At 39.2% G+C, this 17,596-nt stretch overlaps 1 protein-coding gene across 8 annotated transcripts in view; it reads left to right on the top strand.

Annotated features, from left to right (window-relative positions):
* The window catches only part of pam (peptidylglycine alpha-amidating monooxygenase), a 208,794-nt gene that overhangs the window by 5,549 nt on the left and 185,649 nt on the right, over nucleotides 1-17,596 (top strand). For 2 of the 8 annotated variants that reach the window (XM_034233276.1, XM_034233268.1), the window contains exons 2-3: nucleotides 14,606-14,723; nucleotides 15,527-15,647. In XM_034233276.1, coding sequence (XP_034089167.1) covers nucleotides 14,606-14,723; nucleotides 15,527-15,647 — 239 coding nt within the window. Of the gene's footprint in view, nucleotides 1-407; nucleotides 2,390-2,455; nucleotides 2,617-2,941; nucleotides 3,094-14,029; nucleotides 14,054-14,605; nucleotides 14,724-15,526; nucleotides 15,648-17,596 lie in introns of those variants that run through there. The other 6 variants (XM_034233271.1, XM_034233270.1, XM_034233272.1 and 3 more) reach the window with 6 other exon arrangements.

Genomic DNA, 17,596 nt, shown 5'->3' with positions numbered 1-17,596 from the left:
TTTGATCTCAAAACGGTGCAGCAGTGCCTGAAATTCTCCCCCAAAAATATTTTAAACTTGCCATAATTCCCAAACCCTACACTCCTCAGACATATTTTTTCATGGAAAACGTAGGAAAACCTTTCCTAGGTTGAAAAAGATAATAATAATAAGAACAAATATTAAACAAAATGCCTCTTGAGGGCATGAAGTGACAAAAACGTTCAACATTCCTCCATTGAAGCCCATTGTAATTTCAGGCAGATATTTCCTCACTGTAGCAGCCGCACACCTTTAGTTAAACTGCCAAAAAGGCCACATTATTAACCCGAAAGTGCACACAAATTACACTTCAGATACTCAACTTCCTTGACATGCTTCACGTTTTGAAATTTCACAGATATCTGTTACGGTTCTTCCACAAAACGTTCACATGTAAGAGGTTCATCTCTCATTCAGAACAATGCAAACCTTTGATCTCTAACACGTGTCATGGAACACAATGATGTCATCACTCCAACTGACACTTCCAAGGCTGTTTCTACATGTCAGTCTTTATGCATGACGGTGTTTTCCATAATGGATCCTGACCACTCACATTTGTACACTGTGGAGTTAAACAAATTATATTATTAAACAAATATATAACATAAATACAAAAAATACTCTAATTTAGTCTCTTTTCCAGCGCTCTTCATCGGTAACTTTAGCATTTCTGAGTGTCCTTGAACGCATCAATAATAGCAGATGCGTCACACCTAGCCCGGGAGATTTATTCTGCTCTGACTTCTGACTTCTGCTAGGTAAGTTTCAGTTTAAAGTGTCAAATGAACTCTTTAAAAAAATATAACACACCGTTTGAGTTTGTTCATAGACTGTTTACTGGCGTGACAACTGATATTTATTTACACATTAAAGGATACAGCTTAGCAGCGTATCCAGTCTTAGCCCGTTAGCATTGTGCTAACGGGCTAACAGCTAGCATCGTTGCGTTAGCCCCATAGGTTAGCCCGTTAGCATTGCGCTAACGGGCTAACGCTGCTAGCTAAGTTCATCTCTCCCTAAACAGTCTCCCCAAAGTGTCAAATTAACTCTTTTTCAAAGTATAACACACCGTTTGAGTTGCGCTAAAGTGCCAAGCTTGTCATGTTGTTTATAGCAGCTAACTGCAGTTAGCTGTTAGACTACTCCTGTTTAGTTACCAAAGGATGCTAACAGCCAGTTATTAATGCTTAACTTCAGCCTTTAATTAAACATGTAACTCTTGTGCTGCAGTGCTTGTGGTGTAGTGGTACTTGTGGGTTATCTGTTGTCACTGTTGTGTTTTTTTGCATACTTTTCTAAGTATGCTAAATGAATCTTTGGGACCTGTATTAACAGCTACGATCAAGCAGTGATGTTAAGTAATTCACTATATGTAATCATGCACTGTACTTAAGTACAACATTGAGTGACTTTTACCTTATTAAAATAATTTGCTACTTTGTTCTTGTACCCCACTACAATTCAAAGGTTAATAGTGTACTTGCATCACCTATTTAACTCTTACAGTCTCTGCAAGTTCATTGTACTGCACAAGTACTGTTGCAGCTGCTAGCCAGCAATAAACTAGATAAGGATACATTTTTTATTTGCAATTAATTTAGCTTTTCTTGACGGATAAAATCATAATGAAAACTGTTACATGATTAATAGTTGTATTATTGATTAACACATTTGGCTCAAGTGTGCAGTATTACATATTAAATAGCTTGTGTACATTATTGACAGTTAAGGCTAAATACAGGGAGTTGTATCTGCTGTTCAACACATCATTACAGAAATAAGACTAATATCTTGCTTCCTCTTATAGACAAGAAGAACACAAAGAATCTGCGCTTGATTGGCGAGTAAAGACAATCTGAAATGAACAAGAGCACATCACTAGACTGTGGTTAACTGTTTTAAAAGATGAAGAAAATGTGCTCCACAGTTTCCAGACTCATTTAAGTAAGTTCTCGTTGGGTTTACAATCGGGGTTAAAACATTATTATTAGCTAATGTTCTTGTTTTTTTTATTCAAGGTCTGAAACCACAGCAAATGTTTTGCCCTTTGACAAGTTTTCATATCAAAATACATGTTATTCTACACCTTTTTTTGGATTTGGGAAGACCTTCAGCAGTTAAGAATATAAAACACATATTCATTGTATTAAAACAAATCACTATAAACATCTGACCTAAAGAAGTATATCATAATTGCCTTTGCTTCAAACACACTTGGACAAAAACACACGTGTAAAATGTAATTCTGCCCGTCTGTGACCGCAGCTGTTCGGTTTTTATAAACCTCTGTGGGCGTGGCACCCTCTCCATTGAACTCCCACCTATTGACTTTTGTGTTGTCTTTCACCGCCAGGACCTGTGCCTGGTATGTTCCAATGTTTGTTTTCTTTAACCCTTCAAATTCTTCAACTTACTTTGAGTGACAGTATATCTTGACAGTCTGTATCAATGGTTAATTTAATGCTTTCCATTTATATTAAAAGGGGTGAAGAAGCAGAGCAATGCTGACAGAGCCACGCCTGAGCAACAACACAAGCTGCGGCGCAAAACTATGTTGCTGGATCCAAGCAGGTGCTAAGTATACCATTTACGGTGTGTGCATACTTCAAATCATCTGTGGCACTGATGATTTTCAAGTCTTAAAGGATCTATTTCTCATCCTCTGTTTTTCCATACTTCCTGCATGTCATTCCACTATTCTGTTTCCCCACCTTTCCTGTCTCTCTGCCTACATTTAATAAAGGCATGAAATGCCCCAAAAGTCTTTAAATAATAGTCATTAACATTACAATTTGCAGAAGTAAACTAACAAACTGTAAACACATGATAATGATTGAGGTTTTTTTTATTTCTCTGAACACTTGTTTTTGAAGGGGGAAAAAAAGACCGTCTTAACCTTTGTTTCATGTTTGTGCAGCCTTCTATGAAGGGGACTCGAGGACTGAGAGGGGACTCGAGGACTACTCCGTACACATCTCTGGACCTGGTTTGTGACGGTGTTGATCCATGTGGAAGGGACACAGACACCCCAAGAGGCCCCTGTTTCACCTTTAAGGCGAGACACCCCAGGTGAATAGGGTAATTTTTTTAACTTAAAGGTATCAGCTAGAAAGTTCTCCAGTTAATTACTTACAATAAGGCAATTGTCTTTTGTATTACAAGTTTCTGAAATAGCATGTTTAAATATGCAAATTAACCATTATCTCATTAAATATGCACATATTTTAACACGTTTCAGGAATCGAAATCTGAACTTTGGATAAAGCCAGGTTCAAAATTATTGTTTCATTTTGTAGTCATATTAGTATCTAAGGCTTTTACAGAAGGGATATTGGATATCTCTTTTTATCACTCCATAAATCAGAAAATACTGTCAACAGCCCTAAAACATCTATTTTCGCCATGTTTTTAGGTATACAATGTTGTATAATTCAGGCTATGAATGATATATGAACAAACCCTTCTGTAAAAGCCTTTATAATATTGATAGGAATATAACTGGAAGGTTTGGTGTATCTACGTGCTACTGAAGTTGACATTTCGAACTCAGAGTAGGAGAAAAAACTCATTTTGAGAAAACGACCTTTAACCAGTTAAGCCCTGAGCCTGTTTTTCAGGTTTCAGGCTCGAAAATGCCACTAACACAACAAATGATATATCTTCACTTCTAAAAGGGGTAAATTAATAATTATTTTTTCTCAAAGCAAGGTTACATCTGTGAGTTGGATGTAGAAGTGTCAGAATCAATATAAATGTTTTTATTTTAAAGTAAATTCAGATGGAACATAGTAAAAACATGTAAATTCTAATGTCCACCTAAAAAAAAAAACCTTTACTTATAGTGAAAACCACCCTTGCATGATGGGTTAGAGAAAGCTTTAGGAATCCAAACTATAACATATAATAAGTACCCTGTATCAAGATTGATGCAAAACAAGTGACATTTGACCTTTTTAGAGAGATTTAGAAAAATAAAGTCCAAGCGGACTCACCTCTGGGTAATTTGGGAACCAACAGTTCCATTTGACCTTTTTCACTGTAAAAATAATTGTATTACTTAGAATTTTCACTATACGTATTCATTCCATCCAAATACAACTGTTGTAAAACATTTTTTTTTTTTATTTTTTAAAAAAACATACAAAATGAAGTTTGATTCCAACTGGAGCAGATTTATTTTAAACATTTACAATGTTACAACATTTTGGCATGCCACTCCTGGTAACAATTATTTTTGGGAGTCAAGCACAGAGGGACCTGGCACTTCACGCAGTGCAAAGGTGTCTTCACTCTCTTTTTGCCAGCATCATGGCAGTTCCTGCAGTTCTTCCTGATACGGAAATCTTTCCCATAAAACATGGGCCCGCATGTGAGTGGTGGGGGTGGGGGTGGGGGGGGGGGTGGAGGTGCAGAGCTTTCAGCATATTCCAACATCTCTGCAGCCAGCTGCTCCCTGAACGTTTTCTGTGTGTGTGGCTTTGTCCTGCCGGGGTCAACCCTCATCTTGAACAGCTCCTTGTGGAGAATGAAGCTGTTCACCACGGCAATGTCCATAAAATGGAAAAAAAAAGTCTTGTACCACTTCATTGTTTTGTGGAGAACGCTGTAGTACCCGATCAAAGCGTCAGATACATCCACGCCACCCATGCTTCGGTTGTAGTCTAACACAGCGTCAGGAACGGGAACAGTCTTAGTCTGCCACACACCAGCCTGTTTCACTTTCCGCTGGACAGTCTTTCCACTGAAGGCTGCATGCACTGTGGAGCACATGGTCACTTCACGGCTGTCCATCCACTTTATGAACAGGAGTTTGCTTTCCCTTATCCACCGCAGATCTCCCCTTTCAGCCTTTTTTGGTAGGCCATTCAACTCCGTCTGTGGGAAACCAATTCGATTTTTTCTAATGGTCCCACAACAGCCAATGTTTTTTGTGGACAAATCCCCAAATAGGGCAGGGCTTGTGTAGAAGTTGTCCACAAAGAGTGTGTAGACCGCACCAAGCAGAGGGAGGGGCAGGAGGTCGGTCACGGAGGTGTAGCTGAGTCCCTGGCCTGAGAGGAACGCACTCTTCCCTGTGTACACAAAGAAGTTCCAGGTGTATGCCGTGGAGGAATCCGCCAGCAGAAACAGTTTGTATCCCCACTTCGTTGGTTTATCTTTCATGTATTGTTTCATGCTGATGCGGGCATTTGAGGCGACCATCCTCTCATCTATTGAAATGTTCTGATAGGGCTGGAAATGGGCTTTGCAGGCATCAACGATGTCCGTGTACAGGGGCTTTATCTTGAAAAGTCTGTCATACTCAGCGGTGTTCCTTTTGCGATCGTTTTCCTTGTCTTCATCAGGGTTGCTCAGGTGCAGTGACCACATGATGGCTTCAAAACGGTCCTGGGACATTCTATCACCTGGGAATTGGAAGTTATATGGCCATTTCTTCCTCCAGTAGTCCGATCGGTTGTGAACGACGATGAGGCCTGAGAAAATGATGATGGACAGGAAAATATAGAAATCCCTCACAGTCAGCATTTTCCAAACATGCTTCTTTCCAGCCTGCAGTCTTTTCAGGGCGTTGGCGTTCGTGTTGGTAATGATTGTATGAACCACGGAAGCGCTAAAAAAAAGTCTGAAAATGGAGAGGGGAGACCATGCTACAGTGGGGTTGGGCCTGGGACCCTGGCTGGCGTGAAATGCAGTGGCTCTGGTGTTTGGTCATTCTCCTCTCTGTTGTTCCACCCAAGTTCTTCTTCTGTCGTTCTGGAAGAGGAAGAACCTCGGCCACGCTTCCTTGGTTTTACACATTTATCTGATGCTTTTCCTTTTCCTGGCTGAGGAGTGGGAGCGCCACCTCGGCCACGCTTCCTGGGTTTTACAGATGTGTCTGACGCTGCAGAAAGCTGGTAGAAAGCAGACGATGGTAGCTTTGGAAGTGAGTGCTTTTTGGATGCATGCTGAGTTGCCAATACTGGTGCAGATATCTTTCTAGTGAAAGGTGAGGCAGAAGTTGAGGAATGTGAGGGTGAGGCAGGTGTGGGCTGGGTGAAAGTAGACAATGGTGGGGGTCCAGAAGTCATTTCATCCTCATCTCCATCACTATGAAAACAAATGTGGAATAACAAAGAGATTAGATGAATTCCTGTAATTCCTGTTTCCTTGGCAGTAAACATGGCATTTTAAGTGTGTGAATGCAATACATTTAGTGACTATAGACGAACACTGGCCTATAGGCTACTTTTAGTAAATGTAACGGACAATAAACACTATTTGGTATTTTTGTAAATAACCCCTCTAATTCCTAACAAACATGCCATTTTGCGTGTGAATTTACATTAGCCTACATTGCATTTCATTTAGCAGACGCTTTTATTTACTATATGAATAATCGTACACCAAATAAATAAGTAATAGATAAAAACAGAGAGATTTCATACCTTTGCCGTGGTGGAATTTCATCATCAGTCACAACGGTCCGGGTTCCGTTCTGGCTGCAGGAGATCCTCGTCGTCTGACTCAGAATCAACAGGTAACATATCTGCATCGCTGTCAACATTAGTCACAATTTCCAATGCCTGTAAAGTAGTAAGCATCTCTTTCCTGTGAGCCATTATTTGACAAAAGTCAAAGTACAGAAAAAGTCCTAAACGCAAATATAGTAATCTGCTCTGGTATCTGCTGTCCGCTCTGTGCTCCGTGCGCTCTGGGTCCTGCTGCAATACCTGCTTATTTACGCTGTAAACAATAAATGAAGTGGGCTGCGTAATGTTGTTACGCTGGCTGGCATTCTTTATAGTTTGCGCAGGACCATATCTCTGGAACCCATTGGTCGATTCGTGTGATTTACACCTTTTTCTTAACCATCAGAACCAATAGAATCGATGGGCAGTTCCCAAATCTACGTAAATATTACCATAGCAGACGTAATAGTAGTGCTGTAGCGACGCGTCAACGACGTCGACGCGTCGACTTCAAAATATCGTCGACGACATATTTCCGCGTCGACGCGTCGCTACACACACGTGGATCACCCAAAGCAACAAGCAGTTCGCAATCGCACTTCAAACACAATGGAGACTGAAACGGCTACCACCTCCTCCTCACAGGATTGCGCACGAAGCCCCCAAACGAAAACATCTCGCCCGAGGTCTTCAAAAGCATGGGAATATTTTAAAGTTAGTCCAAAACGCAAATATATTTATATCTTACTGAGACTGCTGCATAGCCTAGCAGAAGCAGCAGCTAGCTGTGGTGGCAACCATTAGCAGCTAGCATTTGCTCTCCGATTTTTACATACAAATGGAATTATGGATTATAAATTCAATCATTTTTTTATACATAGACGTTAACAACCTATGGATTAACCGATTCAGCCGCGTTTTTTCTCATTTTAATGCCATTGAACACGTCTTTTGATCAGATTGGCAGCTACCGTGGTGAGACGATCTCCCTAGAAGCTCTGTGAAGGTACGTGTTGTGATGACTGTATTTGCTTCCCCTGTCGCGAGTCCGGATCACTCAGTGATGATACTATATACCTACATAATCTGTGGAGTCTCATCTTTAATCGGATATATTGTATGTGCAGCTACGATAAGTAATAAGGGTACTTTTATCTTGAGTTCTGTGCCAATGTCCGTTAGCATTTTTCGCTCGGGTCATTTAGATGCTTCTTATGAGACTTGTGTTTTGTTTTGGTAAACATGGTTTGTATCGTCAGTTAGCTGAGATTATTTCCGTTAATCTGGTATAACACATTAATAGGTTCTTAAATATTAAGATCCCCTGAGACACAGTATCGTGGAAAAAAAATAATTTACATGACGTTTTTTTTACATTACGTTTTTTATGAATTGAACAACAGAAAAATAATCGTTAGATTAGTCGACTAATCGATCAAATAATCGCCCGATTAATCGTTTTCAAAATAATCGTTTCCCCCCAGCACTACGTAATAGAGAAGCAAACGAAGCATATCTGAAAGTGCAAGCCTGGACGGCAATACTTTATACCGAGTATATTGCCATAAATATGATGATTGATTATCAGTAAAAAATTATACGTGACACAAAGACATTGGATTAACCTTGAGATGCGTTTTTATTCCGTTGAACACAACTTTTGATCACAAATCAAAAAAGGTAAGACGTAATTATTGTAATATTTTTGGAACCGGTTGTTGTTTACTTTCTCTTTTCTGGCTGATAGCTCCAGGAATTCGAGGTCGGACAGTGATGACATTACATGTGTGGAATCTGTGGAGTCTCAGCTTTAAATCGTATATCTTGTTTGTGCAGTTAATATAGTAATAAGGGCATTTCTACCGTGTGTTGTGTGTAAAAAAGCGTTAGCATTAGTTAGCATTTTTTCGCTCAATGCTAATTCAAGGCTTGGTATTACTTTTGTGTTTTTTTTAGCTAACAATTGTTCTTATTGTCAGTTAACGGAGTTTCTTACCTTTTAAAAGGGTATGAAACATTAATAGTTTCATAAATGTTAAGAAGCCCTGAGACATGTGAGAAAAAAAAAACTGTGGGAGGGGTCCACTGGGGGGACCTTCGGGCTTAACTAGTTAAAGATTGCAGTGAGGCGCTAGCTAAACTCTCCTGTTCTTTGGATGATAGCTTGCGCATCGACGCACTCCGTGAAGGTATTTCATGTTCGGGGTCATTTGTTTTTGTATAACCTTGCTTCGTGCAAGTGACAATTGTTGTTGTCTTCTCTGTGAACGTTTTTTTCCCCGTTCTTTTGCCATTTTGAGATTTAAATTTCTAGCGGAAAGCTAACCAGGAAGTGTTTTAGCACACCACGTGACGCATCTGAACGAATCACGTTGTCAGAAATTGACACCAGCCAATGAGATTTTGTTTCTTGGTTTAAGACCCCTTTGTGCTTTCACGATTGGTTGCTGATACAAAGGAAATGACCATATTTGGATCTGATGAGATTGTGCAGGAGAGACGGCGCTTTCCAGCGATACCTCTGTTGACATGGTGCACACAGCGGTCGCGGTACTTTATCTTACGTTAGAATGCTAACTTTTGGTGAATTTAGGAGAAATCTACAGACGCAAATAGACAAACTATAGTCAAATAAACACTTAAATGTGTATTTTGTACGTTTTCCTTCCAAAAGCCTGAAAGAAAACATGTTATAGAATCAAAATAGCACAAAATCTCAAAATTGACCAGTACTTGAAAAACGATGTTTTTGCCTGCCGTGTCTCGCCTTAAATGATCTGGACCTGTGCCTGGTATGTTGCAATGTTTGTTTTATTTAATCTTTTCAAGTCTTCAATTTACTTTGAGTGATATAGTACATCTTGAAAGTCTGTATCAATGGTTTATGTAATGTTTTCCATTTATATACAAATGTTTCAAGCTAGAAACCTCACATATTCCTATCAACAAGTGATTTTGGCTAAATACCCAATTAAACAAAGCCTTTTTATCCCACATTATAAGATCATTCCACTTTAGTGCTACAGCATTTTCAGACAACAAGCCATTGTGGATTGTATGTATTGTCCATTTGCATCATTGGTGTTACAGTGTTCTCTCCATGCACCACAGAACCAGAACCACATGGACCCAAGACCAGAGTCATCGGAGGCAGTGCAGCTCAGGATTCTTTCAGGAGCCTTCAATCCTTCATCTTCATCTAATTAAATGTAAGCAACCAATTTGCATCAGATACTATGAGTAGATTTAATGTTGTTTTATAACCTGGAAACTTTGTTCATGGTTTTTTATACCTTGTAGCATATTTTCCACTTCTCTCATAAGTTGATGTCTGTGTGTGTTACGGCAACCATATCAATAATGTTTTCCAACATTTTGTTGCTGTATTATGATATTTATCATCTTGTTTACAGCAACTTCTGATTGGAGAGAGTCCTCAACACCCAGAAGACTTCATCTCTACACTGCGGCTGCAACATCAGCAATCAGTCCTGACGCAGGCACATGTTCTTAACCCGAACCTTCACAAACACTTGATGCTCAGCCGTCCTGGTAGGGGATCCCTCTAAGACTTGGCCTACCTAAAGGTTTCTCCATTTGTCCTTAATAAGGTTTTTCTCTGAGTTTTTCCTGATATACTTAGAGGGTCGAAGGCTGAGTGGATATGAAACGTTTCTATATATGGACACTTAATGGGGCAGACATATAAATAGCAGTTGTTGCATCTTTTGAGCATTTAACCGTACTATTATTTCATAACATTTAGAGTGAGATTTTAATAGTCCAATTAAAAGATACATATGTGACGTGCATGAAATGCATAGTAAAACTGTTTGTTTTATGCTTGCTTTTGTCTTGTTCTGGTTTGACTGCTATTATTTTATTAATATGAAAAGTTGCTATGTTTTTTTTCTCTTCACTTCTTGTTTGATTTATTTAATTGATATGAATAGTTTCTGTATTTTAGATTTTTTGTTCTTCAGATTGTTATTTTCTTTAGTAATTGATGTGAAATGTTTCTATATATTAACTTATTCACTTGAGTGGTTTCTTTACATTTATTACAACATTTGTATCAATAGTTTCTGTATATAGTTGTTTTATCACTTGTTCTTTCACACAAATTACTTTATTTTTGTTCACCATTTCACTTTGTGGTTTTACAGAATATATTTGTTAGTAATTGATTTAAACAGTTTTATATAGTTTTGTTCATGTATTGTTTGACAGATTTTCATTCGTCTTTTTACTGAATACAATTTGTTAGTAAACGTTTTATATAGTTTTTTTCCCCCATGTTCTGGTTTTTGAAAATAAAATGTTCCAAATGTTACTATTTCACCAGTTCTTTTTGCATTTTCAACTTTTCCTACGAATAACATTCTACCTTCAAAGCCTTACATCTTTAACATTATTTATACATTTGGAGTTTCATGCTACTTTTTAACATAATATTAATTCATATGGAAACCATTCAGTCATCCAAATATTCCTGATTATTCACTTTCTTCTTACACATTATATTTCAGCATAAAGCATTCCCACTAGCAATTTCTTCAGGAATTGCATTCTCTAGTTAAAATAATGATATTGTGGTCATTGTTAAAACATGTCTGCTATTATTATGAGTATTATTATTTGTATAATGCGCTTTCTGCCTTCCTGTCATTAGGAGTTAGAAATGTAATAGATTAGATTAGAACCTTCATTATCCTAAACTGCTGGGACATTTCCCTATAGCCAATACCTTTATATTTTCTACTCTTCACTTACTTGTCAGCATAGGTCGGCATTGATGTACAGAGCCGACAGAAGACCTTAGAGGCTTCTCAATACTCAAATTTCCCATCCTCGACTCCTCGGTCCTCCGGTAGTGACCCGGAAATTAATTTCAGCGCGCCATTTTTAAAGGACATCTCATTTCTCTAAATGCACACCGAGGATCGAGCATCGAGGAGGCTCTCTGGAGGAGCTCTAACCGAGGATACACTGATGGTTCCTCCACGGCTCCTCCGCAGATGCATTTCCGGAAACGGTGGAGGCGTGACGCACGGCCGGACTTATCTCAGCCAATGACAGCTCTGCATGCATCCCCTGGATATTATTTTAGAAACTGTTTTCATCACGTGGCGATGTTTCCAGAAAGAACAGCTGTGAGGTCCTTGCAGAAAGCAGTGCAGTGTGTATAATATATATCACCTACTCTCTTTATTTGCTTTAGTTTAGTAGATATCTACAAACAAAGAGTCGATATTTTTCTAAGACCATTTAGTGCTTCACATAATAAAATACACAACGGCTGTAGCCTGATTATGCTTAGGAGCTGTAGGTGTGTGTGTGGTACAGTGTGTGTGTGTGTGTGTGTGTGTGTGTGTGTGTGTGTGTGTGTGGTACAGTGTGTAGGTGTGTGTGTTGTACAGTGCGTAGATGCGGCGGACAGACAGGTCTCAGTTGGTTTGGTGTCCTCTGCTTACTTTTAATACTTGTAAATACAACTTTTGGCCCGTAATTTCATTTCCCCATTTCAGCGACCAGAGAGAGGGGGTGGGGGATATATCCAGTCTCTGATTGTGTTACGTTATTATGAGAGTGCTCTCATACATTAAATTGTATATAAATATATGTGTGTGTATATGTCCGAATCTGTAGCCTGTTATTGTCTCATTATACCACACTGTCAATTAATTAAAAGTAAATATATAAGTGGTCATGGACACAGTACTGTCCCATCAGACAGAGGGCTGCTGTGCCTCCTGTCATCATTAAAGGACGTCTCTTTAAAATGACCGCTCAGAGGAGAGGAGTTCTCATTTCTCTAACCGCCTGCTGCTTCCCCTCCTCTCTCCTCGGTTCCCCTCCTCAGTCCTCCGCTCGCATCTCCTATGGGCGGGACTAAGTCTCGAGGATAGGAGTCGAAGAGGGGAGTCGAGGAGGGGAAATGTAAGAATTGAGAAGCCTCTCCAGTTTATATTGGCATCATATTGAGAGGTGCAGTGACGCATCCTAAAACCAGGAAGTAAGCTGCTGGTTCCCTCGACAAAAAGCAATGGGATTTCTCCACAGGGTTTTGGAAAATAGCTGGAAATAAGGTCTGTGGAAAACAAACCTGTTTGATAAATGCACGTTTTGTTCAGCCGGATAATCTCCACATGTCTACCCTACTTTTATAATTTTCGAATCATAAATCTAATCGATAGATTATAAAAGGGTTTTAGGAAGCGTCACTGCACCACTCTATAGAAGCCAACTCCATCGATCAAGCTGGCTGAAACTTTCTCTCCCTCTTCTTCTCATACTCCCTGTCACTCTCCTTTAACTCCTCCGGTGACTTTCTTTTATTTGAAGATTGTTTTTTGCCCGGCGCTTGCCCGGCTACCGCTGGTATTAAAAACATTTTGGCGAATGGTTAGGTGGCGCGATAGTCTGTAGTGAAGGAGCGCGCTCCTGCTCACGGGAGCCTGCTCGCGCTGTGCTCCACAGCAAACAGCTGTTTGCTTTTCCCCCAACAACGACAACTGACTCACGAAACGCTATGTTGTAGCGTTGATAAACGAAACAATCTAACAACATTGCTAGTATTAGCTTTGTTCGTTATTCTCGCGACCAGGAGAGAAGTTTAGGATAAATTACACCAACGGAGTCTTTCGCATAAGGTTCAAATGGGTACTTTAATTACAATGGCGCAGTAATGTTACAAGCAGAATATTGTTCAGTGAGAAAACAGCTGTGTTCTTGGGCGCTCGAGAGCCAAAGAGAGAGCGAGAAACACGCACATCAGCTCCTTAAGTATCCTTCGATGGCCCCTTCTGGTTTGCCGGTTGGCTCTGCTGGGGGTCTGCCCTCCACTCGTATTCAATGTCCGTTGTTGTGCATAACAGAGGACTCAGCCATTGTACATTCAATACATAACTAAACATGCCTTTTCTCCTCATATTCTCTTTCATGACTTCTCATTTATTACATTTTAACGGCTGTAATTCGTTACTTTAATAATACTGGAAATACTTCACGGCAGTTATCATTTACGGTAGTTCCGGAGGTTGTCATACCTTCTCACGTCTATAAACAAAACGTATTCAAATAAACTGTACCTTCATTTAATATTCAGCAATAGTATTAATATCTCGATGTCTATAGATGTAGTGTTAAAGTCAGTAGGCTTTGATGTGCAACACTCCGTGTACATTCACATTCACCTCTGTAGGATAAGGAATATTAGCCACATGCTAAATGCTAACCAGAGATGAAGGATTTTCAGAATAAATGCTTGGCATTAAGATTGTGCGAGAACCAGAGATTTTTCAGAATAAAACAACATTTAAGCTGACGGTATGTTTAAACTAAATTATGCCATAAAACATTGATTTTAATTTCTAACACTAGTCAAAATACCAATACAACAGGACCATTTTTTTTTTTTAAAGCAATATTTGTATTGGCCCGAGCGGGCAAGTGGAAAATGCGTTATGCTGGCCCGGGGTTTCTAAATAGTGCTTCCGGGCCAGCGGGCCATTTATAATGTCGAGCCCTGCAATGAGGCGTAAGAGTGCGAGGTTTCTAAGGCATTGAGAAAGTCAGTATGTGATACTTTATTAATCCCATACAGGCAGCTGATTAGTTTTGAGCTTGTTATTTTTATAGCTTTACTGTGTCATTGTATAACTTTGTTCTTCTTACTTTTTGATTTGGGAGCTATTTCATTCTGCCTACAGTTTTACAATACATACAACCAGAGATATTTCCTTCTAATTTAGAATGTTCTATCATAATCTACAGAACGACACATAATGTCACAGCATGTTGTGTCAAAAAGATCAATAATATTTACCACATTTAAATAGATAGAGCCAACTGTGGTTTTATATACTCGGTTTGTGTCTCCTCGCCCTGGCATTCAGTTAACACACATGCTTTTTCAGGTGGTCAAGACACACCAAGACCAACTCATCTTAGCTACTTGAAAGATACAAGTGTTACAATCCAACATGCTGAAGGAGTGAGGTCCAGCAATACCTACCCTAAAACCAAGCTGAGCAAGTAGCACAGTGGGACAGGATCTCTCAGTGCAGTTTACCACCCTGTCTTTCCCCACTGTTAATTGCTGACGGCCTGTTTCACATCTGTTTCAGACGGCAGCACAGCAGCAGCAGACAGGATGGAAGTCCCTGTGTCCTTTGTGCTGGTGCTAGCATTCATCTGTCTTAGCCACAGCCTGGAACTACAAAATGCACTGGACAGGTTGAAAAGGTCAGAGAAAAACGCTTTTTATGCTTTGGTTATATGCTTATAATTTTTTGGGCGATGTAAAACAACTTTTAAAAATTTGATTTGGAAATACACATTTTATTACAAGCATTTTACTAATGTATCTTGTTTAAGACAACATTTAACCCACCAGCCTAAAGGTGCCTAGTAGAGTGTTCTAACTAACCAAGATACGTTCATATTCAGTGTGATCTTCTTGGTTTCCTGAAAGTGACAAAAACATGTTGAAATAATTTCCTTCCTCATCGAACATTGCTAGGCAGTTGGATATTGTTGTGTCACAGCATCTTAAATGAAAATCCAAATCCACAAATATACTGTTTGTACTACAAGCACTTGCACTTTTTATCAAAATCTTATTATGTGGATTTGTTTAATTCAAATACAAACTGTTTAATCTGAAAATCTGAATCTTAATTAATGTTTTTATTCGGGGGACATTGGTGAAAGTGGATTGGGTGTGTTCAAGATGAGTTGTAGCTGAAACAGCATCATGCTCTCTCTCTGACACGTCATGCATATGAATTGTGTAACAATTTCTAAAAAAACATTGTATCTGCTTTGTCTCTGCTGAGAATTGTTACCAAATGGAATTAATAAGCAGGAATCATAATCGTCAAGTGGAGGATTTACCTAACCTTACTTTAACTTTAATATTACTTTTAATCCTACAAAAAAAGTTGTTGCATAAAAGCATCTACTTTCTTGACTGGGTGTATTTTTGTATAGTGTATTGTTAAAGTGAAGCTTAACTCATTGAGTGTCCTCTAATGTTTCCTCGTAAGGTCTCAGGAACATGTGGTGTCAGACCCCAGTGACTGTGTGTCCAGGACCAGGCAGCCAGTCTCAGCAAACCCTCACAATTTTTCTGTGGACATTCGGATGCCTGCTGTTGTCCCGGCTGCAGTGAGTCACTTTCTTTGAAGCATAGTGAAGGGTCTGTATTGTTCACTTTAATAGTGTACTCATCATTCGAGATGAAACCATCAATGAATTCATCTAAAGTTAATCAATAGAAAGTGAATCTGCAGTTATCTTAATCGTGTTCTAAGTAAGGGATAATGTGCACATTATTAGGGCCCGAGCTCGGAGCGCTAGGACCCAACGAAGTGTGAGGAACCGATTGTTCTTCGTGGTATTATTATTTTCTGCTGGCGTTTCCTGTTTTTGAGGCCTTTAGGACGCTTCAAAAGTTGTATAATTTTGCACAGACGCCAGCACTGGTGAAAAATACAATATTCTGGAGTCAATGGGTTAAATATTCCAACCTGCTCACTAGCGCCACCTATCAATAGCCCATTTCGGAATACATTTACAAAGCCGCACTAACTCCAAATGACCTGAAATTTAGCACACATATCCGGGTGGACCTGGTCTACAAATAATACTTTTGAAACCCTAAACTCCGCCTACATTTGTAAATAGCATAATGTTCAAAACAGTGAAATATTCACTTAAATTTCAATTTTCAGTTTTTCAACACCAAACTTCGCATACAGCATCGGTGGATGTCAGACACATTACCGTAGAAAATGAGTATGTTAAGACGATAAATGTTGCCATGAATCAAAACGTACTCGCAAAAAGGCGGGGCTTAGAAATAAATGCTCATAACTCATCAACAATGTATCCATATATCACAGATTTTGGTGGATAGGTTCAGTCTGTCTTGGGGAATAGGTACACCAAAACATTTTCCTTTTGTACTATAGGGGGCGCCAAAACCACCACAAATGTATAACTCAAGAACGGATGGACGCCTTTTTTATTTTATTTTTACACATACTCTGGGGGTGACTACAAACTGAGATTTAAAGTGTCGCAACAAATGCATAATGTGGGCGTGGCCTATGCATTTTTTTTTTATTGCGATAGCATAAAATGAGCTACGGACGCAAACCTTGGGACACACGTCACAGCCCACGACCTTTTCGAGAATGTAAAAAAAAAACCTAATTTTTTTTAAAAACTGCTCACTAGAGCCCCCTATTTTGTGGTAGTCACATATAGTTTCTCAGAACTTCACGAATTTTGGCACAGACATTCCTCATGGAATTGCAGACATATTTGTCATTAGCTTCCATTAGCCCCGCCCCCCAAGAAGTCGACCATTTTGAAAAATGTGCGTTTTTCATGCAATTTATTCGATCATTCCCCTAGGAAAAAAATTCCTATCCAGCGCAAGATCAGCCCATATCCAATGTGATGCTAAATTGTGAAGGAATAGTTGATCGCTCCAACGAGTAGCTCGTAAGCTAACGGAGAATGTTCCATTTTTGACGATTTACATGCCACAGATTACTCCAAACTACTCGCATATAGTTTTTCCAATATTCACGAAACGATGTATACACATTGCTCTTATGAATCTGGACATATTTCAAATTGGCTTCCATTAGCCCCGCCCCCCAAAAACTTGGCAATTTTCAAATATGTGCGTTTTTCATGCATTTTAAGCACATTTTTGCAAACTCTTTCTAGGGAAATGTTCGGAAAAATTCCAATCCAGGACAAGTTAAGCGCATATCCAATGTCATGCTACAAGGAATAGTCCTTCGCTCCAACGGGGAGCTCGTAGGCTAACGGAGAATGTACAATTTTTGACCAATTATACACTGAACAAAAATATATTATGCAACACTTTTGTTTTTGCTCCCATTTTTCATGAGATGAACTCAAAGATCTAAAAAATGTTCTATATACACAAAATAACCATTTCTCTCAAATATTGTTCACAAATCTGAAAAAATCTGTGATAGTGAGCACTTCTCCTTTGCCGAGATAATCCATCCCACCTCACAGGTGTGGCATATCAAGATGCTGATTAGACAGCATGATTATTGCACAGGTGTGCC

The sequence above is a fragment of the Gymnodraco acuticeps genome, unplaced genomic scaffold, assembly GCF_902827175.1.
Source record: "Gymnodraco acuticeps unplaced genomic scaffold, fGymAcu1.1, whole genome shotgun sequence".
Taxonomy (NCBI): Eukaryota; Metazoa; Chordata; class Actinopteri; order Perciformes; family Bathydraconidae; genus Gymnodraco; species Gymnodraco acuticeps.
Note: the sequence above shows the minus strand (reverse complement) of the source record. Positions and strands in the feature narration are given on the sequence as shown.